The sequence below is a fragment of the Saccostrea echinata genome, unplaced genomic scaffold (genome assembly GCF_033153115.1).
Source record: "Saccostrea echinata isolate AGI-Se365-2 ecotype Australia unplaced genomic scaffold, CSIRO_AGI_Sech_v1 ptg000009l, whole genome shotgun sequence".
NCBI classification, from domain to species: Eukaryota; Metazoa; Mollusca; class Bivalvia; order Ostreida; family Ostreidae; genus Saccostrea; species Saccostrea echinata.
In genome coordinates this window covers 19,133,178-19,157,437 of record NW_026889758.1, presented here as the reverse complement: position 1 = coordinate 19,157,437, position 24,260 = coordinate 19,133,178, and the positions used below count along the sequence as shown (strand labels likewise).

General features: G+C 33.1%; 1 protein-coding gene across 1 annotated transcript in view; it reads left to right on the top strand.

The window, feature by feature from the left end:
* The window catches only part of LOC133182506 (uncharacterized), a 54,760-nt gene that overhangs the window by 19,020 nt on the left and 11,480 nt on the right, over window positions 1-24,260 (top strand). The window contains exons 12-23 of the mRNA XM_061317351.1: window positions 5-50; window positions 136-369; window positions 660-734; window positions 827-946; window positions 1,191-1,361; window positions 1,867-1,970; window positions 4,525-4,573; window positions 7,989-8,225; window positions 9,545-9,619; window positions 9,789-9,896; window positions 21,047-21,202; window positions 24,053-24,136. Coding sequence (XP_061173335.1) covers window positions 5-50; window positions 136-369; window positions 660-734; window positions 827-946; window positions 1,191-1,361; window positions 1,867-1,970; window positions 4,525-4,573; window positions 7,989-8,225; window positions 9,545-9,619; window positions 9,789-9,896; window positions 21,047-21,202; window positions 24,053-24,136 — 1,459 coding nt within the window. The remainder of the gene's footprint in view (window positions 1-4; window positions 51-135; window positions 370-659; window positions 735-826; window positions 947-1,190; window positions 1,362-1,866; window positions 1,971-4,524; window positions 4,574-7,988; window positions 8,226-9,544; window positions 9,620-9,788; window positions 9,897-21,046; window positions 21,203-24,052; window positions 24,137-24,260) is intronic.

The following is a 24,260-nucleotide window of genomic DNA, read 5'->3' as shown; positions in this document are numbered from 1 at the left end:
TTAGTGATTTCCCACGCTTGATTCTGATGGTTGCTGCAGCTCTTTCTGTTGTAAGTATATTTTTTGAAATTGAGTAGTAAAATAGCCTTTCCATATTACAATGTATGTTATAATATTTAAACGTATTTTTTTCAGTTATTCGGTGTCGTTTTCATAATGGAGGGATTAATTCTGAGCTATGATAAAGTTTTTAACCATGATATCATTAAAGATGTCATTTTCAGCGCCCTATCGTTTAACACACTGAGCTTTAATCATATCAGAACATCATTTTGTGCCTTCATGTTTTCTTCCGGAATAATTCTAATTATCTTTTGCGGAATTGGGATGTTCACACTCAGGAAAAAATCAAAATGCTTGCACGTCACAGTAAGTCTAGAGTTTGAATTATTTCTTGTTGATATTGAAAGCATATTTTCCCAAAAATTTGAAACTTATGTTATGAAATAACAACACAAAAAGTACAGCCGGTGATTAAGCATCAGTATAGTATCTGAATATAACAGAGTCAAGTTAATTTTGTTTTTGGTCAGAACTGTACTTTGCATATGTAATTGTATAAGTTTTCATGTGAAAAAGATATCTCCTATGGTCACTGTATTTAGTTCACAGTTCATTAGTACCGAATGTCATATTAAATATACTTTTTGATATTGCAGCAAGCAATTGTTGTCAGCATTGCTTTAGCTTTGATGATCATCGGAACCGGTCTGTGGGGAAAAATAAAAGACACGGTATTAAGCTTCAATCACATAAGATTTAAGATTTAAAGCTAATCATTGGGTTTTATGTAAATATTATTTTTAATAATTTTTTTACTTTACAGATAAGTTACAGAATAGCAGATGAGATGACCTTGTTCCTCTTGAACCATCAATACAACTCACACATATCGTATGTGTATTCATACAGCACCCATGGAGCCTGGAGCAATTTGTTTTCTGTGGTATCTAATGATCTGCATACAGTTATTATACTTTAAACGACAGTCTGAGTATCGAATTGATTTTTTTTAAAATTTATTTCATTTAAAAATTAAGAAAGTGATAAGCTAAGAAATCAGCAAACGTTTATCCCAAGTCGCAAGATACTTCAGTCCTCACAAAGAAAAAATAAGTTTCAATGGACACTAAGAGAGAATTAGTAGGCGTATATCCGTCCTTTAGCATTGTTACGATTTCTATTTCCAGGCAGAATGTTGTGGGGTGGATGACTACGTAGGTAGTGAATTGGTAACTTATCTATCTAGTAACGACAAGATACCCATTTTCTGCTGTAAAGAAAACCCGTTAACGGAACCTTACCAAACTAATAACGATTATTGCACTGATTTAGTAGACCCGGACATGTCTTATAACACGGTGAGCAGACTTTCAAATAATATACCTAAATGAGGTACTTACAAAATAAGTAATAACCTTTCAATTACATATAAAATATTGGTGGACATAGAATGTTTGTATTCTGTGCAGTATTTACACTGAGATCACAGAATATTCTGGAATATATTAGAGGTACATAAAATGATATCTTCTCCCCAGTCCTGTAAAGACGCATTGCTGACAAGACTGGATGCCTACAGCAATACTTTCCTCTCCTGTGGTGGATTAACAATTTTTCTATTGGTATGCATAATATGCTTCTACGAAAAATACCCCTAACTGAATTATGATTAGAAAACTATCAAACTATTGTATTGAATTCCATGGATACGTGTACGAGTATATGTACATATGTAACTAATAAACATCCTTGTGAAAGTCAATTAAAACTGTTTCAATCAATGTAACTTTTCACATACAATCCTTCGGTGAAACTTACTTTTAATGATGGATACATTTCACGTCAGAGATATTTTTTCTTCAGATTATTCAGCTAACTCTCATCATATATCAGTTGAGAAAACGCCAATTTCTACCTCTTCAGTCTGACAAGTACTTCAATCTGTTTAAAACTAAAAGAAAATGGAGGTATGGCATTTCATTTGAAATTCTAATCCATATTTTATAGTTCTTCTCAATCTTGTCTGGATTATAGATTTTTTTTCATACATTAAGACTACTGACATTTTTTTCTAGGAATATCTTTTTAAATATATATGGAAATGCCGCATTATTCAATAATTTGATGTTAATTTGATAATCACTTATAATAAGTTTTTTGATGCATGAAAATTTGATGTAGTCATAGGTTTTTGTCTCATAATTGGAGAAACTATTTTTTTAACTGAACCACTCAAGTGTCTTTTTCCTATCTGTATTCGTCTATCGTCTTGCGCCCTGTGTTTTTGATTTTTGCTCTTTTGCTTTGTTTTTGCTTTTTGAACAATTTCAGCTTCTTTTCTGTGAAGATGAAGCAGTTTTGGTACGAGGTATATATAGGTCAAGGGTACAAAAATATAATTTTCATCGTCCCCGCCTTGTGACGCGGTACACATTGTCGTCGGCGACAACATGTACCTACCTTTACTGCACATGTCGTCCATCGGTACATATTGTCGCAAGCGACAAGCCGAGACGAGCTTTTTTTTCCTTCTGCATAATGGACGACAAAATGCACAGTCGTGCATCGGTACGTACTCTACATCGTTTGCTCATGTATTGGCGTCGGCGACAATATTACTGTGAACATTTGCACATTTTGTCGCCGATAGATTCACACACACACACACACACAGAGAGAGAGAGAGAGAGAGAGAGAGAGAGAGAGAACAGGCAGCTAGAAAAAAGGATAGACAAAGTCCATGGCAGATAGATGAGTTAACAATTTGTATTTATTTATTTAGTATAACTTGCAATACTGTAGGGAGAATAGGTTTTGTCGGAAAATTGTGTCCAGGATGGGTGAATACCACAATGATATGCAAATAAACCGGAATAATTGATTTATCTGATAAATCATCCTATTCTTTTTTTCTTCGTTATATACTTTGAGATTGAATTTTAATTTTTATTTTCAGTAATGATTATTTGGAAAATATTTTATATACACCGATATGATTGAGATTTGGGGTGGACATATTAGCTCATCTGAGCTGAAAGACTTTATAATCACACTCTTTTGTCTCGTCCATCTGTCTGTCCGTCTGAAAACTTTTCAATTTTCGACTTCTTTTCAAGAACTAAAGGGCCCAATTTCAACCAAACTTGCCACAAAGCATCCTAAAGGGAATTCGAGTTTGTTAAAATGAACGACCCTCTTTCAAGAGGAGATATTAATTGAGAATAGTGAAAATCTTTTTCCCAAGAACCACCGTACCAGAAAAATTGAAAAGGTGAATACCTCATTATAAATTGATTCAATTGTGTTCTAATCATGACCCCCGAAAGAAGGGTAGGGCTACAATGGGTGATCAAGTTTTACATAGGAATTTAGACAGAAAATATTTAAAAACCTCTTCTTGTGAACATTAAGCCCATGATTAGTCATATTTATATTGAAGAATTCTCAGGTACATGAAGTGTTTGTTCAAATCATGACTCCAAGAACTAGGGTTGGGTGAATAAAGTTTTACATGGGAATATATAAGAAAATTCTTTTAAAATCTTCTTCTCAAGAACAGCAAAGCAATGATAAGTCATATTTATATGGAAGCATTGTCAGGTATTGCCATGCGACGTGTGCCAATGGACGACAGCATGAGCAATAAGGGTAGGTACAGTCCATATTGTCGCCGGCTACAATAGGAACAAGACCACGATATGTACCGTCACAATTGCGCTGCATGAAATAGCCTACGAGACACGACAGTGTGATTTACACACCAATTACATTCACAAAACTACAGAAAAGTCTTAAAGCAACAATATCGGGGGGACAATAAATACAGTGAGGGTGAGGCACATAATGTCACCGACAAAATGTACATGCGTAACTTTTCAGCCGGCGACAATATGTACCGATGGGCGACAATATGTGCAGTGAGGGTAGGTACATATTGTCACCGACGACAATATGTACAGAATGATAATATGTACCACCACACGCCTCTCTGAGGCCTGCGAGTTGGGACTAAAACCATCAGATTTAATGCAATGTCTAAATATATTCTTTCCCTGGATTCAGGATTTAAGCCCCAGGATGGAGCTAAGTTGGTCATCAAAAATGCATTATCGTAAAAATCTTCTCCTTGAACATCTAGCAGGCAAACTGTTTGCATGATTATAATGAGTACTCTACCTCTTACCGAATTTATGACCCTTGATGTAATTAATCAGTCTTAAGAGTCGGGCTTTCGGACGGAGCTATAATAACTATATTAACCTCATGGGCATTTAGCAGGCAAACTATTTCTATGATAAAAGTAAGTAATTAGCTCTCTTTTAAATTTGTGGAACTCATGACCTTCTGAATTTTTCTATTATTTTACCAAATCTGCAACATCTTCCATTTTAGAGAAGAGTATCTGAGACATAAAAAATCCAAAGAGCAAAATCATTCTATGAAAAAAAAATTTCAACAATATCATACAATCGTTGTACTTTTGTTTGAAGAGAGATTAAGCATTTTACGTTTATTTTGTAGGCAAATTTTAATTCTGGAATGGAAGACATTATTTATTTTCCTTTCGATGGTAAGTCCCTAGTAGAAAAAATCTTTTGATATCACTGGATTTACGGAAAAGTATTAGTTTCTGTTCTTTTACTTATTGTCATTATTGCGCACTCTACTTTTGAATAGCATAATATTGTATATATTTCTGAGGAATTTATTTATTTTATTCTAGTAAAACATTTAATTTCAGTTGTATGCTTAACATACCATATTGAAAAACTATATTATTAAATTTTATATAAATACTTCAAATTGCAAAACATTACTGACCTTCGACTGATGGTTAAAAGCGCGTCTTAGCGTGAAAACATGATGAATAAATTCTGGTGTAATTCAGAAGATTAATGGTTTTTAAGAACACATTTACATACTTCTATTATTTTTTTACTGTTCAATATTTTATTTATTTTTTCCTTAATGTTGCCAATCTGCCTGTTTGTACGCCTTTCAACATTTACTCTCTCCTATCAGACAGCTTGGTTGCTCATTTCGGATCTCAATGACCTCTGCCTAATTTAATATTGAATTTATAGGTTGTTTGGTGCTTGTCAAAGACAATTTAGCGGAAAAAAACCCCAAGTGAAATAGATGTGCAATATTGCAAATCATTTTTATCAATGTTCGCTTTATTTATCAATAAGAGGTATGATTTCGATGAACTATATATGTTGTGAGCTTGCCTTCTGTTTTTGTTTTCGTCGGGCGACGTGAGTTAACATTTGAATATTTTTGGCTTCTTCTCTAGAACCGCTGAACTATTTTAGCGCTCGTTTCATAATTATATAGTTGTTATAAACATGAGTGTTTTATCCAGATTTGTGAAATCCTGGAAAACAGGGTCGAGTGTTCTGGTCTGGGCAGGGCTATACTGATATTCTAGGGAAATTTTTACTCTATTGTTTAAAGTTTTTCCCCTTTCCTCTTCACCTATGATAATTAATTACTGTTAATAATGTAACTGATAAGTCAAATTTAACAAAAGAATCAAACAAGAATTTTTAATGTATAATAATACAAAAAGTATTCAGTAGTTTTTAATGCTCAAATGCTCAGGTAGACTTGTAAAAAATAGACACATAACCTTATCTTTGTATAATACATATTATTCAAAGATCAGGAGAGACCAATATGTGAGGGAATGTGAAGGGTCAAACACTATTATTTTTGTCAGTCTGCCTAATGATATTAACAAATGGGTGTGTATATAAATAGCAAGTCAATAGATCTACTTTATGATTTAGTACTGAGTACTAAACTCTTTGTTGATTACCGATCACTCATTTTCTCTTGTGTGGGGCAACATATCTTCATCTCGAAGTTTGATTTCTCTTTTCAGTTGATCCCTTACAGTGTTGAATCATACTCGGGTGACCGGTAAGGCCCCTGGGCCTCTACTTATGAATGAGAGTGCCATACAGAAATGTTAGAGAACTTCATAAATAAACTAAGTATATATTCAAACGAAGTTTGGGCCACAATAGGTGTTAAAGCTGAACAGAGGAATATCTTCTAAAATCACCCTTTTGGAAATTACAGCGACACGTAATGACATAATCTATTAAATTTTACAGTTAGATGCATACATTTTTGTATCAATTTTTTCTGTTTTGATACATGTATATTGCTGCTGTAATTAGCGATGACAGAATTATCTGTTTAATTTGAATACATTCTGATACAATATGTGTGATGATGTTTGCAGTCATTGAGATGCTATTATAATTTGTTTGATTAGTTTTATTGTTTCTCCTACAGTTTTTCATGTTCATTTTGTAACAGTATTAATTTAAGTTGATCTCCGAGATGCAAACCAACTTTCGAATTTACCACCTTTTTAGCTCACCTGAGCCGAAGGCTCAAGTGAGCTTTTCTGATCACATTTTGTCTGTAGTCCGTCTGTCCGTCTGTCCGTCTGTCTGTCCGTCTGTCCGTCTGTAAACTTTTCACATTTTCGACTTCTTCTCAAGAACCACTGGGCCAATTTCAACCAAACTTGCCACAAAGTATCCTTGGGTAAAGGGGATTCAAGTTTGTTCAAATGAAGGGCCACACCTTCTTCCAAGGGGAGATAATTAAGAATTCGTGAAAAATTAATGGCATCATTAAAAAATCTTCTTCTCAAGAACCACTGTGCTTGAAAACATGAAACTTATGTGGAAGCATCCTCAGGTAGTGTAGATTCAAGTTTGTTCAAATCATGACCCCCGGGGGTAGGGTGGGGCCACAATGGGCGATCAAAGTTTTACATAGGAATATATAGGAAAAATCTTTAAAAATCTTCTTCTCAAGAACAGCAAAGCCATAATTGGTCATATTTACCTGGAAGCATCCTCAGGTAGTGTAGATTCAAGTTTGTTCAAATCATGACCCCTGGGGGTCGGGTGGGGCCACAATGGGCGATCAAAGTTTTGCAAAGGAATATATAGGAAAAATCTTTAAAAATCTTCTTCTCAAGAACAGCAAAGCCATGATTGGTCATATTTACAGGGAAGCATCCTCAGATAGTGTACATTCAAATTTATTCAACTTATGACCCCCGGGGGTCGGGTGGGGCCACAATGGGCGATCAAAGTTTTACATAGGAACACATAGTAAAAATCTTCTTCTCAAGAACAGCAAAGCCATGATTGGTCATATTTATATGGTAGCATCCTCAGATAGTGTACATTCAAATTTGTTCAAATCATGACCCCTGGGGGTCGGGTGGGGCCACAATGGGCGATCAAAGTTTTACATAGGAACACATAGTAAAAATTCTAAAAAAAAAAAAAAAAAAAAAAAAAACATTTTGTTAAGAATAGCAAAGCCATGATTGGTCATATTTATATGGTAGCATCCTCAGATAGTGTACATACAAATTTGTTTGAATCATGACCCCCGGGGGTCGGGTGGGGCCACAATGGGCGATCAAAGTTTTACATTGGAACACATGGTAAAAATCTTTAAAAAAAAACCCTATTTGTTAAGAATAGCAAAGCCATGATTGGTCATATTTATATGGAAGCATTCTTAGATAGTGTACATTCAAGTTTGTTCAAACATGACCCCTGGGGGTCTGGTGGGGCCACAATGGGTGATCAAAGTTTTTCATAGGAATAGGAATAGGTTAAATCTTTAAAAATCTTCTACTCAAGAACAGCAAAGCCATGATTGGTCATATTTAAATGGAAGCATCCTCAGATAATGTAGATTCAAATTTGTTCAATTCATGACACCCCCCCCCCCCAACCACTTTTATATTTAAACTTTTCAACCTTTCAAGATTGAAGTGATTTCTGCTTTTTCCTAGCCATAGTGCTCAGGTGAGCGATGTGGCCCCTGGGCCTCTTGTTTATTTATCGTAATATTACGACTTCGAACAGCATTTTTGTTCCTTGGAAACAGGTAATTCTTTAGTTCATTTTATTATATGAATAACTATTCTATATTTTCAGTTGTCATCGTTAAGTATGCTGGTATTAGGCATTGTTTTGATGCGTGACACTAAGATGACAGGGAGTAACGTTTACCACGTATACAAGTACCTTTATCTGCAGGGTGTTAACTTTGTTGACATTGTGGAAGCCATGTATCTTTCCCTCATCATGTTAGGTGTTTTATCGATGACTTCTGGTCTTGTTGGACTGTCAGAGATGTTCAGAGACATTCGGAGTGAAGTCAAAATGAAATTTGTAAGTTTTGACTTTTCGATTTACACCAAATGTGACAAAAAATTTAAATATAATGTAAAAAGTGAAGGTAACAAGCAGTAATTAATTTCAAAAATTGAGTAAAGAATACGAATCGAGAACGTGACATAAAACCCCCTGGTAACACCAGAGGTGGGATCAGGTGCCTAGGAGAAAAAAGCATCCCCTGTTGACTGGTCACACCACCGTGAGCCCTATGTATTGATCAGGCAAATGTAGTCAAATTGTGCTTAAAAGCAATTATTTAACAAATGGAATGAAGCATGTCAGTCAAAAGTTATATTTGCAAACAAGGTCATTATATCAACCATAGTATTTGCAAAAAGCTGACTTTAAACGAAATACATCAACTTATTTGTCAGTAGCTTGCCTCGGTTTAATAATTGACCTTCTCAGAGCAAGCTTTTGCGTGTCGAATCAGTTTGAAGAAATAAACACCATATGCAGGAAATGTTTTGACGATGGAAAAGCTGAAGTCATCCTTTCTGTCATGCAGTTTAGTTATTAGTTGGCCATTATCGTCAATAGTCAGCAGAACATCCAAATATGTTGCGGACGCTGTGGTCCGTACAGATATATATATATATATATATACCAATGTGTAGTTTGAAGGCCAACAGCTCTTTTCATGTAAAAGTTTTTGGATACATTCTGCTTCATAGGAATATAATAACATGTAGCTAATAAAGCTGATAAAGGCGCACAATTAGTACTCATCGAATTCCAGCAGATTGTTGAAAGATCTGGTCTTCAAAGACTTCATAGATATTGTCATTGAGGAACTTCAGCATCTTCTAAATGTCAACTTCAGAGTACTTGTTTGAAGAATCAGAATGATTTTTAACAAAGTAATTTGTAGATGACTAATTACAAATTACTAATAATTACAAATTTACGAGTTCCAATTTTAATGAGGAGCCAGTTGTCTATGATGTCATAAAGCCTGTTTTTAAATTTATTGTTTAGAATTGTTGTATTAAGCGTAGAAAAGTTGTATGACAGGGGATGCTTACTCTTCCTAGGCACCTGATTCCACCAACAGAATTTCAAGGTGTCCTTGTTTTCTGCCCTTTTCACGGATTTATATTGTTTGTAGATTTTTTGTTTGTTTGTTTGTTTTTTGTTTTAATACATATTTGAGATTGATCACTTTTCGTTATCTCACCTTTTTCATGTTTTAATGCTATTGATTTTTGAAAAGTGTTGAGATTTTAAATTTTCCAAAAGTTCTTTGGAGTATTTTATAATCCATATTTTATTTACACCCATTCTTGAATGAATTATTTTTCTTCTAATTTTAGTATGTGTTAGTATTGGTCATCTTGATTTTTACAAAACTTGTTTGTATTTTCCTGATGATACCAGTACAGGGGGAAGTGAGTAAGATAACTATTCAGCAAACATTATATGTCGGATTATCGGAAATACATTTATGTATTGAAATTGGCTCATGGATTTAATCATGCTATTTCATTCTTTTTATGGTACACACAAAACTTTCAATGTATCCTATTAGGTTAACATTAAAAAAACAATTTTTTCTAGATAGAGACTGATTCTAGCGAGACTAATTATCAGCTGGTAAACATTGATCGCCAATACTCAAATCCTCGTTCATCTATTTATACGGATCTCAATAAATTTTATTTGGAAGTAAGTATAAAATATATTTTATTTTCAATAAATGTTAAGGTTTATGTTACCTACTCTATTCTTACCGAATGGGATTTATGGAAGAGAAGGTCACAACACCTAACCCTTCATATTTTTATATCAGTGTAAGGATTTATAGGTATAAATTGCATCTATTCAGTTTTTAGTCAAAATTTTGAAGAGAACTTTCAAATAATGAACCGCAACTTTTCTGAAAACCAGGCCAAATGAAAAGAAAGACCCAGAATCCTTAATAAGTGTAAAAAGTTTTTCTTCTGAATCACTTTGGCTTTTTCTCCTTTGTAAAAATTGAGATTCCTAATGCAGTCCTGTAAATTCGAGAAAATGATTTTAGATTCTGAGATTCTTTTTTTAAATTATGCAGGCGCTTTTTCTTTCCCCTTGGCTGCTCTTGGGACCATGGTTTGAAGATATCAAATTCAATACTTGAATATATTTGACACTAGCTTTGTAGTTCTTATCAAGAAGAATTTCAAAAGGAGTTCCGGTCACGTGATGGTCTGTGCCTGACCAAATTTTTTTTATTTATTTATTTTTTTTTTTTTTATTTATTTTTTTTTTTTTATTAGAAAAAAGAGATATATCAAGTAACATACTGAAACTTTTTCTTTTCCTCACATTCTCTCACACATTCACACTTCCCCCTCTGACTTTAAACAAGAATGAAATAAAAGAAAATTATTAACAATGAGGTACAAGTATTCCATTTGAAAAAATAATTATTGTTGGTGCTTTAATAAATGTTTATAACTCAAAAATATTAATCCATGTTGACCATAAGTTTTCAAAATTGTTCATTTCAAATTTTTGAATTGATATGCATTTTTCTATTTTGTACTTAAGAGTTAAAAAATGTAGCAGCCCATTAATCATAGGTATTTTGTTTTGCTTCAAGCAGGAAAATATATATTGCTTTGTATAAAGAATAATGAAATTCATCACCCTGTTATGATAAAGTAATGGAGTTTCACCAAAAATAATATTACACATGTTAAACCCAACTCTTTTAGAAGTTTTTGTAAAAATGTGCATACTTAGATTACTCCATAATGAAGAGATTTTTGTGCAATTCAAAAATATATGTTGTATTGTTTCTATCTCCTGTTTACAAAAAGTACAGTGGTCACCAGATAAAATATTTATTTTCTTCAAATAATACTTCACTGGAAGGATTCTATGAAGGATTCTATACTGTAACCATTGAACAGAAGTATCCATAGTTGTTCTAAAACAAACCTTAAAAACATCTTGAACACAAATATCAGATTCCAAAAACACTGACAGTTCCTGGTTCCATCTAAATATTGATGTAGGAGTGACAAGGTTACTATTCAAATATTTGTAAATTATTTTTGTGCACTTCTCGTATACAATAATATTTTCAAAATAAAAAGGAATAAAAGGTGTACATTGTCTCTTAACAGATGATTTGTCTATAGACATTGTTTTTAAATACCTGGATATAGCACAGATAATACTGTTGTATTGCATAATGCAAACATTAAACAAATGAAATCTATTTTCAAAGTCAGTGAGAGTTAAAAAATTTCCTTCATTGTTTAAGAAATCACAAACACTTTTAACACCATTTTTATACCAGGTCTTTATAAACATTACTTTATTTCCCATTTTTATATTGGGATTATACCAGACAGGTAAATTCAGATACTTAGTTTTCATATATGAATTGTTATCGAGTGTGTTCATGTAAAATAGCCATGAATTAAACACATCTTTCCAAAAATCATTATTTTTTACAATCAAACAAGATACAAACTCTTCACCAAACTCAGAAAGTTTAGTCAATATGTCTTTACCATTTATTGTCGAAAAAATATCAAACCATGTTTGATTGCTTTTTGTTAATCTTTTAATCCAGGAACACTTAAGAGAGATAATAAAGTTATTTATATCCAACATTTTTAATCCTCCTTGTAAAAAATCTTGAGTAATAATTTTTCTTTTTACTTTATCACATTTTGATTTCCATATAAACTCAAATATTTCTCTGTTCAATAATGACAAGGTTTCTTTATTTGGATTTGGTAAGGATATAAAAAAATGGTTAAGTTTTGGTAAAATCAATGTTTTCAGCACCGTGACTCTTCCAATAGGAGTAAGAATTCTTCTTCTCCATTGTTGAATTAATGCTTTGATTTTTGGTATTTGAACATTATAGTTAATATCAATAATTTTATCTAGTTCTACTGAAAAATTAATTCCAAGTAAATTGAAAGTTGTGCAACCCCATTCAAGTTTCCAACGAGAGTGGTGAAAAACTTGATTAGAGAATTTTTTTGAACCTATCCAAACAATTTTTGTTTTTGAGCTGTTAATTTTAAGTCCTGTGAACTTTGAGAAAAAATCAATTGTATCTAATGCTGCAAAAAGTGATTCAGGTGAACCATCAAGGGCAAGCCAGGTATCATCTGCATATTGAGATATTTTATGTTCTGTCTTGTTAATTACAATTCCTTTAATGCTTTGATTTTGTTTAATCATTATTGCAAGAATTTCTGCACAAAGAAGAAACAGATATGGTGCTACAGGATCTCCCTGACGACATCCTCTTTGGATATTAAACTGTTCAGATAAAAATCCACATTGAAGAACAGATGCACAAAATTCTGTATTTAAAATTTTTACCCATTCAATGATGTTTTTACCGAATCCAAAAAATTCTAATACTTTATACACAAAGGTCCAGGATATTGAATCAAAAGCTTTTTCAAAATCTATAAGTACAAGCAACCCCGGTATATTTCTAGATTCAGTGTAAGCCATAAGATCATAAAGAAATCTGTTATTTTCACCTATGTATCTTCCTTTTAAAAAGCCAAGTTGAGTATTTGATATAATATTGTCCAGGGTGGATCTTATTCTATAACTAATACAACCTGATATAAGTTTATAAAACACATTTAAAAGTGTAATAGGCCGCCAATTTTTCAGAAATTCTCTTGGCTTATCACCTTTTGGTAAGCATGTAATTATCCCTAGTCTTTGAGAGATAGGGAGTTCTTTTTTCTGAAATACATCATTTATGGCAGGTACTATTAAATGTTTCAAATCTGACCAAAAAAATTTAAAAAATTCAGCAGTGAAACCATCACTTCCCGGTGATTTATTGTTTTTCATATTTTTTAACACCTGTAAGACTTCATTTTCCATAATATTTCCCTCAAGTGATTTGGCAACATGATTATCAACTTTTGGAACCTCAGTAACTGTAATAATTTCTGCCAGATCTATATCGAGAAGTTCTGCGTCTGCAGAAGTATACAGTGATTTGTAATGCATCCTAATTCTATTTAAAATTTCTGATTGATTGTAAATTACCTCGTTGACTGTTTTAATCTTTTTCATAATCTTATTTAAATAGTCACGGGATTCTAGTTTACAAAAGTATTGAGATGGCTTTTCTCCATCTTCAACCCATCTGGCTCGAGACCTTATAACATGACCTTGTAGCTTTTCTTTTCTCAAATTCTCAAGATTTGTTTTTTCTCTTCTATTAACTGTAGATTCAATATATTCTCTGCCTCTAATTTCTCTATTTGTGCAATTAACAAGGCTTCTTCTTTATTTTTTTCTTTCTTTCTATATGACGAATATGAGATTGTAATTCCTCTAATCTCCATTAAGAGGACTTCAAGAAATGTACTATTATCCATATCATCTATAAGCACATTATTCTTTTCATATTGTTTTCTAATAGACTTTATTGTTTCTTTCACCTTGTTAACATATGTTATGTCTGTAAGTAAAGAGTTCTTAAATTTCCAGAGACCTTTTCCTTTCTTAAAGGTATTAAATTTTATATCAAGAACCACTGGTGAGTGGTCTGATCTGTACCCTGGTTTAATTGCTAAGTTTTCAACCAAATTACACATATTTTCAGAAATTAAAATATAATCTAAACGTCCTTGTTTCACTGGATTTTTCTTCCGCCAAGTAAAAATTTTCAAGTTTGGATTCAAAATCCTGAAATAGTCAACTATTTGTAAATCATTCATAATTTCTAAAAGTTTTTCTCTCCCCTTTGGATTGTTAATGTTACAATAATTTTCTGTATCTATTGATGGGTCAAGAGCCAGATTAAAATCACCGCATAATATAAAATAATCATTGTCAAGCTCTAATAAAGTTTCTCTTACTAACTCATAAAACTCTGAATTATCTGTGTTTGGTCCATAGATATTAATTAAAGTAACTTTATTATCCTCGATTGTCATATCGAGAGCTAATAGATTACCATTAACGTCCTGTTTCTCCCTGTGAATCTGAAATTCAAAATTGTTATTAAACAGAATGCATACCCCTCTTGAGTTTGACTTGTACGAATTGAAAATACATTTATATCCCCATTGTGTTTCAACGTAAGGTTCTATTTCTTTTGTAAAGTGAGTATCCTGAAAACAAAGAATTGAATAGCCCTTTTTCTTATAATAATTAAACATCCTGCCTTTTGGTACCTGTTGCCAAACCTTGACAATTCACCGTTGCTATTTTAATTGAGTCACTTATTTAGTTTGTAGCAATTTAGAAAAAAGCAATAAAATAGAAATCATAAAAAGTGATAGGCACCATCTTTTCAGACAATCGAAGCATATATTGGTAATAGAAAAACATGGAAATATGCACACACTCACCAACACACTTACACAAACAGTAAACATGATTTAATTTATAGTATAGTGAGCCCGATCTCACAGTCAAACGAGCCCGATCCCACAGTCAAATGGTGTCGAAACAAGGTCCGCTCCGCTGCACATTTGAACAATTGTATTCAGTATCCTTTCAGTTTTTCAGACACATTGTCCAGAATATCGAATTTGTGGCGATTTCCTTCTCCGTCCAGAGCAAACACTTTTCCATTATAATACCAGGCACTGTGAATTCTCGGATCATTGTTCAAATCGCGCACTAGTTTAGCGTTCATTTGTGTTAAGTGGTCATGCATAATAAAGATGTCTTTTAGATTTTTCTCAGATCTGTTTTTAATAACATGGACTTTGATGTCGTTGTTGCGGAATTTTGCGATGACAGGACGTGGTCCTTTTCCATCTCCCCTCGGGATACGATGAATGGCCAGGATATCGGCGGGGTCAAGGTCAACATCCACCACTTCTTTAAGCGTTGTGCATAGTTTTTGTCTAAGATTTTCATTTTTCTCCTCTGCCCAGTTTGTAAATTTGATATTACTTTTCTGTGAATATTGTTGATTTTGATTTGCGAGGGTGATAGCTGACCCTGCTATAGATTCACATTTTCTTAGTAGTTCCTTCAAAGATCTAATTTCACTCGCCTGGACACTGAGTTTTTCTCGAAGGGTGTCGAAATCGAGGTTAAACCCGTCAGAGATCTCTTTTGTTTGTGTTTCAAATTTTTTGTATGTTTTCTTTATTTTTTCTTCACATTCTTCCTTAACTGTGTTTTTAATATTTCTTTCAAAATCCTCCTTCATCTCTGTGATTATTTCTTTTTTTATCTCACCTTTCAGTTCATTTTTCAACTCTGACAAAATTTCCGAGACTAAAAGTTTTACATCTGATTTCTTAACCATTGAGTCTCTAATTTCTGAAAGACTGTCTTGAATTTGTCTAAGATCGCAAGCGATTTCGTCATGCTGTTCTGATTTACTGTTATCATGATTAGGGATGTGATCTCCACTACTAGTTCTAGGTTTTTTCGCCGCAGCCTTCTCAGACACAATAGACTTTCTGACGGACATAGGTGCCGCTTTCAAATCTAACTGAACTAATTTTTTTGGTTTTTGTTCTTTGTCTGGTGTCTTTTTTCCAGCTCCCGCTTTATCAGCCATTGTGAGTGAATTGTGGGTGAATACGAGTTCACAACAAAGAAAGTCTTAAATTTAAATAGTTCGGTTGTATACGTATTGAAAAAATCCAAAACTTATGTAACACTCACCAGATTGAACATCAGATTCCTTTACACAACATTTGACACACTTAAAACCACAAAGAAATAAAGTTTTTAAGATAATCAGCGGAGCTAAAAATTTTTGGTCAGGAGTTCCGGTCACGTGATGGTCTGTGCCTGACCAAAAATTTTTAAGATTATGAAAAAGATTAAAACAGTCAACGAGGTAATTTACAATCAATCAGAAATTTTAAATAGAATTAGGATGCATTACAAATCACTGTATACTTCTGCAGACGCAGAACTTCTCGATATAGATCTGGCAGAAATTATTACAGTTACTGAGGTTCCAAAAGTTGATAATCATGTTGCCAAATCACTTGAGGGAAATATTATGGAAAATGAAGTCTTACAGGTGTTAAAAAATATGAAAAACAATAAATCACCGGGAAGTGATGGTTTCACTGCTGAATTTTTTAAATTTTTTTGGTCAGATTTGAAACATTTAATAGTACCTGCCATAAATGATGTATTTCAGAAAAAAGAACTCCCTATCTCTCAAAGACTAGGGATAATTACATGCTTACCAAAAGGTGATAAGCCAAGAGAATTTCTGAAAAATTGGCGGCCTATTACACTTTTAAATGTGTTTTATAAACTTATATCAGGTTGTATTAGTTATAGAATAAGATCCACCCTGGACAATATTATATCAAATACTCAACTTGGCCTTTTAAAAGGAAGATACATAGGTGAAAATAACAGATTTCTTTATGATCTTATGGCTTACACTGAATCTAGAAATATACCGAGGTTGCTTGTACTTATAGATTTTGAAAAAGCTTTTGATTCAATATCCTGGACCTTTGTGTATAAAGTATTAGAATTTTTTGGATTCGGTAAAAACATCATTGAATGGGTAAAAATTTTAAATACAGAATTTTGTGCATCTGTTCTTCAATGTGGATTTTTATCTGAACAGTTTAATACCCAAAGAGGATGTCGTCAGGGAGATCCTGTAGCACCATATCTGTTTCTTCTTTGTGCAGAAATTCTTGCAATAATGATTAAACAAAATCAAAGCATTAAAGGAATTGTAATTAACAAGACAGAACATAAAATATCTCAATATGCAGATGATACCTGGCTTGCCCTTGATGGTTCACCTGAATCACTTTTTGCAGCATTAGATACAATTGATTTTTTCTCAAAGTTCACAGGACTTAAAATTAACAGCTCAAAAACAAAAATTGTTTGGATAGGTTCAAAAAAATTCTCTAATCAAGTTTTTCACCACTCTCGTTGGAAACTTGAATGGGGTTGCACAACTTTCAATTTACTTGGAATTAATTTTTCAGTAGAACTAGATAAAATTATTGATATTAACTATAATGTTCAAATACCAAAAATCAAAGCATTAATTCAACAATGGAGAAGAAGAATTCTTACTCCTATTGGAAGAGTCACGGTGCTGAAAACATTGATTTTACCAAAACTTAACCATTTTTTTATATCCTTACCAAATCCAAATAAAGAAACCTTGTCATTATTGAACAGAGAAATATTTGAGTTTATATGGAAATCAAAATGTGATAAAGTAAAAAGAAAAATTATTACTCAAGATTTTTTACAAGGAGGATTAAAAATGTTGGATATAAATAACTTTATTATCTCTCTTAAGTGTTCCTGGATTAAAAGATTAACAAAAAGCAATCAACCATGGTTTGATATTTTTTCGACAATAAATGGTAAAGACATATTGACTAAACTTTCTGAGTTTGGTGAAGGGTTTGTATCTTGTTTGATTGTAAAAAATAATGATTTTTGGAAAGATGTGTTTAATTCATGGCTATTTTACATGAACACACTCGATAACAATTCATATATGAAAACTAAGTATCTGAATTTACCTGTCTGGTATAATCCCAATATAAAAATGGGAAATAAAGTAATGTTTATAAAGACCTGGTATAAAAATGGTGTTAAAAGTGTTTGTGATTTCTTAAACAATGAAGGAAATTTTTTAACTCTCACTGACTTTGAAAATAGATTTCATTTGTTTAATGTTTGCATTATGCAATACAACAGTATTATCTGTGCTATATCCAGGTATTTAAAAACAATGTCTATAGACAAATCATCTGTTAAGAGACAATGTACACCTTTTATTCCTTTTTATTTTGAAAATATTATTGTATACGAGAAGTGCACAAAAATAATTTACAAATATTTGAATAGTAACCTTGTCACTCCTACATCAATATTTAGATGGAACCAGGAACTGTCAGTGTTTTTGGAATCTGATATTTGTGTTCAAGATGTTTTTAAGGTTTGTTTTAGAACAACTATGGATACTTCTGTTCAATGGTTACAGTATAGAATCCTTCATAGAATCCTTCCAGTGAAGTATTATTTGAAGAAAATAAATGTTTTATCTGATGACCACTGTACTTTTTGTAAACAGGAGATAGAAACAATACAACATATATTTTTGAATTGCACAAAAATCTCTTCATTATGGAGTAATCTTAGTATGCACATTTTTACAAAAACTTCTAAAAGAGTTGGGTTTAACATGTGTAATATTATTTTTGGTGAAACTCCATTACTTTATCATAACAGGGTGATGAATTTCATTATTCTTTATACAAAGCAATATATATTTTCCTGCTTGAAGCAAAACAAAATACCTATGATTAATGGGCTGCTACATTTTTTAACTCTTAAGTACAAAATAGAAAAATGCATATCAATTCAAAAATTTGAAATGAACAATTTTGAAAACTTATGGTCAACATGGATTAATATTTTTGAGTTATAAACATTTATTAAAGCACCAACAATAATTATTTTTTCAAATGGAATACTTGTACCTCATTGTTAATAATTTTCTTTTATTTCATTCTTGTTTAAAGTCAGAGGGGGAAGTGTGAATGTGTGAGAGAATGTGAGGAAAAGAAAAAGTTTCAGTATGTTACTTGATATATCTCTTTTTTTCTAATAAAAAAAAAAAGAAGAATTTCAAAGACATTTTCCATGAGTATCTTGTTTCAAGGTGCAATGTCCATCTGATAAGAGAACTTTCGAATGAAATTATTCCAAGCAACTCAATGTATTGTCTTACCAGAACTTACTAATGAGGACCATTATATCGTCAATTCAATCAATTCTGAACTATGTTACAAATATTGATTTCTATTTTCTATTAATTACTTATGATAGTTTACATAAAATATTTATACTAAGTCCCTTTAAACTGTTAAAATTGAGATATATCTATCTTTTAACATAGAATTCTCTTAATTGTTATAGGACTTTTAGATGCAGAATTTTTATAATCATTTAATTAATATTTTTTCACTTAAAAAAATTCCTGTAGATGGAATGACAACTCCCGTAGATGGATGCATTTTTCTGTTACAAGTACAGAAAACATGTAAAACTTTTGCAGATTTTTGATATTTATTTACATGTATTTTTTGAAATCCCCCTTTGCTTCATTCCTGCCTGGACCTTTTCGATAGGAAGAACTTGAAATACACGCTACATAAGCTGAATGTGTTAAATTTAACAATCTTTGTCTCTGTCGTTTTTAAATTTGAGTACATTTCTATGTAAAACCTTTTATGGCAAAGTAAAAACGATTGTATTTTTTCCCCCTCAAACTTTAAGTAAATAAACTTTATTTTTTGCATAATTATCAATAAAGGATAGTAATTTAATCAAAGTAATTTTTCAAAATACACAATAAATTTTCCGTAAATCACTGTATCCATGAACGTTTCTAACAACCCTCGTATTTGTTATTATTTCTAGGTGTTATAAAATAATTTAAAGCACCTCCTTGTATTTGATTGAATCTAATTTATTGCTATAAGTTATATATACTTAGCAAAATATTCAGTTGTAAATATTGATCTCAGCATGAGATGTGATGTGATCATATCGATGTAGTAATTGAAACAATAAAAATTTATGCATAGTAGCTATATTATGGAACACAGATAGGGCCACACAGTTCATTATCGCACCATCGAGCATTGACGAAAGGGTCATCAATGGCGCGATAATGCGATGACGCGATAACGAAGAAGCGATAACACGATGACGATGAAGCAATGGTGCGAAAGCGCGATGACGATGATGCGATGGAGCACAATGTGATGACGATGGTGCGAAAGCACGATGGAGCGATAGTGACCATCGCCTCATCGTCATCGCACCATTGTTTCGTCGTCATCGTGCCATCGCTTCATCGTTGGCATTGTCGTGCTATCGCTTCATAGAGCCATCGTCATCGCATTTTCGTGTCATCGCACCATCTCTTCGTCGTCATCACATTATTGCGTCATCGCACTATCGACCCAACCGCGATGGTGCGATAGTGAACTTCATGGCCCTATCCGGATTCCATACTATATCGATATAAACGTTTATATTTCTTGGAATAAAAGAGAGAAAAATTGTCTCGGAAATTCCATTCATCGAAACGCCACATTATTTGGGATTAATATGATCTTACTTAGAACATACCCCGTTTTTTCATTGGCTGGTCCCGAATTCCGTACTAATCAAATGTTTTCTCTTTCGTTTTTGTTTTCGAAGCTCTCAATTAAAAGAGCTAGGTTCACTTTATGCATAAAATTACCCTGTAGATATACAAATTAATTGACTAAATACAATCTGTGTCCCATTTCAAACATCACAAAAAAACATAGACTATTAAAAAAAGTTTGCTCTGAGAGTCCAGGTATTGGAAAACATACTATGTAAAATTGTATTGTTCTTGAATTCTATAGAAAACATGTTTATTTGAGTACTTTCAGCGAAGGATAAAAAATATGAGCACACCCCTTGATCCAATAAATAAAACATGGTTTGTAATCTTCAGAAACAGATCTCTGTTATTTATATAATTGCACATTTTAGATCAGAGGTTGTGCTCTATACAAAATAATGAAAAATAGCTTAGCATAATAGCATAATGCATTGACTAGACAGAAAATTACGTCATTTTGAAAGATACGCAGTCACCAAAGGTCCAAATGATATTTAATGCATTGTCAACTAAAACTAAGCAGTTTCACTTTTTCAGAAATTCAAAGGGCCAAAAAAGACCCTAAATTAACCTTGCTTTTTGAACATCAAATTACTAGAATATTCAGTGATTGCTGATTGGATGGCAAATGGGTTATGTTCTAAATAGAAGATAAATATGTACGTATTTTAAATCATATTTTGATTAGTTGGATTGCTGTGGTTCTACCGGATCCAATGGGTTCAGATCCCTCGTCATAAATGCAGGATATGGAAGTGTTACTGGATATCAACCATACGTGTGTTGTTTGGGTCAAGATTATGTTACAAGTAACGGTTTATATGGAGTACAATGTGAGAAAAAGGTAAGATTTATTTCACCCCTCTCTTTTCGGATTTCAAATGGTATAAGGTCGTTCGTACAAAAATGTGTATCGGACTATCCTAATAGATATTTTATTGTATATATAAATAAATTAAGGCACTGTTCAAAAACACATTTTTTAAAGAACCTCTGCCATATTTATTTAAAGGGGGTGGGGGTATCACCTTTTTTACCATCTGATGAATGGGGAAACATTGAGATCTTCTTTTTGTGTTTTAATTTGGTGCACTCTTTAGCTCTGAAAATTGAATTCCAAAGCATGCCCAAATCCAAAAATGAGGCATTTTAATCTGTAATGTCATGTGTCCGACTCCTTCACTGGAAAGATTAAGTTATGGTAAGGGCCAAATTTGGTCCCTTATTTGATATAAATCAAATAACAGTTAAAAAATTATGCTTGTTTAAAACCGCATTGATTTTGATTCAAAGCGTACATACAGATTATAGGCGGGTGATGAAATTAGAGAATTTTACTGATAGAATATTGTCACATTTGAGATAAGGTAGATAGGCAAGCTTGCGCTGTGTGTGAAACAATTGATGAAAATAAGAGGACTGGGAAATTGACATATTCTGTGACCTCTGTGCACCCTATCACTTAATACTCATCCAAATTAGGGCTAAAAGGGAATTTAGCTTATCTTGTCTTTTGTAGAATTTCCTTGTTATATAACCTTTCTCATATATTAATTTATTACCTAATACTACAGATATTTATTAATTATATAATATTTCTAACGATTTTGTCTGCATATTTATTCCTTTGAACTATATGTATTTGAAATAACTTCAGAGTGATCTATGATCCATTAGCCCACCGGTCAATAGTTTGCAAATTTCGGACTGGCGATATCTATTGGACTGACAGTGTCCACATTTTCAGTATAATATTAGATAATAAAACAAACATGATCAGACATTAAAGAACTGTTTTATTGCCTAATTTTATTCCTCGTATATGGCCACTACCGGTGTTGTAAAGTGAGACTTCCCCCATAGTTAGACTTCCCCCCGAAAGCCATGCTCTAAAGTGAGACTTCCCTCGGAAGTTATACTCTACAGTGATACGTCCTCCTTGGGGGATTAATGACTTTAGAGCAGGAGAATCCCCCGGGGAAGTATCATTCTAGAGCCCCACTTCCCTGCGGGAAGACTCCTCTACCATTACTTGTTGAGTCAGACTTCCCCCATACTAAATCTTCCTTCTTCGCTTAATCTTGCTTTTACTAATACTACAATCTCTACAGAGATTATTTAGTTATCAAAACTTTACAGCGGTGCACCAATTGCCCCCGTTTTCACTGAAAGTGGAGGGTTATAAAATGGGGTCTGACCGACCGTTTGCCCATCAGTTCGACTAGCTGTCATTCTGTTTGTGTAACTCTTTCGTTTCCGGACGAAATCTTAAAAACCTTTGAACTCTTGCGATGAAATTTCATATCATTACTTCTTATGGCTTATACCTTTGTCACATTTAAAGCCGATGGTCGGGCGACCAAATTTTTCTCGTATTGTCGGCTGAAAAACATAGTCGGCCGACACTGGAATCGGGAGACGAGGAGCTGTCACATTAATTCCTAGGAATACCGATAATTTTTATAAATTAAATAATTCTAAGTCGGACAACAGTCTACCGATGATCGTTCGCTAAGCCGCAGTTTGGTGTTCACCGTCGGCTGACATTTACGAAACACAATTCTTAGGTGTCGACCGTCCGACTTAATGAACTGTCTGCCGATGGTCGGACGAGGATCGAATGTTGGTCGACAGACTATTCAACGACTGCTTCAATTGAAGGAATAGGCCACCGATGCAGAAAAATTATAACATGGCCTGACAGACACAAAATTGGTGGGCCGACGAAAGAAAAAAAGTCAAAATCGAGCAAGACAATGGTCAATGAACAGCCGACTGTCGCCCGATGAATCCTTTTTTGTCTCAAAAACCGCTGGCCGTGGTCGTTTTTGGAAATGTGACTGGGATTTTAGATAAGTACACCGTACTCATATGTCTAATATAGTACGAAATAAAGTTAATAGACAGCAGAGATACTACTTTTTGTATGTTACTATTACTTAAAAGTTAAAACATAAAATTTATATCCTCCTTTTCCTTTCCAATAAGTTAACAAATTTAAAATTTACTTGATAGGGTAGAGAGGGGAGTTGATTGTTTTACTCTACAGCGAGGCTTCAACGGGGAAACATGGCTCTAGAGTGAAATTTCCCCAAGGAATAGTATCTAGAGCAAATCATGCGGGAGGAAGTAAGGCTCTAAAGTGGGGCTTCCCCTTGGGTATACTTACTCTCTTTTGATACTTTCGGGGAGAACATGGCTGGGGGGGGGGGGGGGAGTATAGCTCTGGAGTTAGACATCTCCCTAGGGGGGAAGACTCACTCTAGTGGAAGACTTCTGGGGGAAGTCTCACTTTGGGTAGAGTTTCGCTCTACAACACCGGTCCATAAACCAGTTAGGGAATACTATCTTTTACTTGACAATTAACGAGATGGGTTTGGTTGTATACGAATTACGAAATGAATAAAATAACACAATGAAAAGTACGTAAGTGTGTAATGGGGAGTAACCAGTTTTGACTCATCAATATAGGTTGTATCAAAAAGAAATCATAAAAAATAATTTTCCATCAATCCTTTAAACATTATATCTCAGCCAGTTTATTTGCTGACATGCTTTTGGAGAGTATTACATATGTGCAAAACTTTTGTTTTTATAATTAAAACTATCTCGTCAAGTAAAACAGATGCTCTCCCGTAGAATTCATGTATGTAGAAATCGTTCAACTTTGACAAAAACATCTTTCTGGTTTAAGGCATGTGGTGCTGAATTTGTGTCTATTGCAAACATTTACTGCAATGGTTTGATAGCGTCGATGTCTATCACTTCATTTCTTGAGGTATGTAATAGAGTGTTATATTTCAAATACCCAACAATCTCGAACAGATTTTATTTCCTTTCTTGTAGATGTCTCTGTTTAATTAATTTAAAGTCATCATTTGATTTATCATATTTTTCTTTTA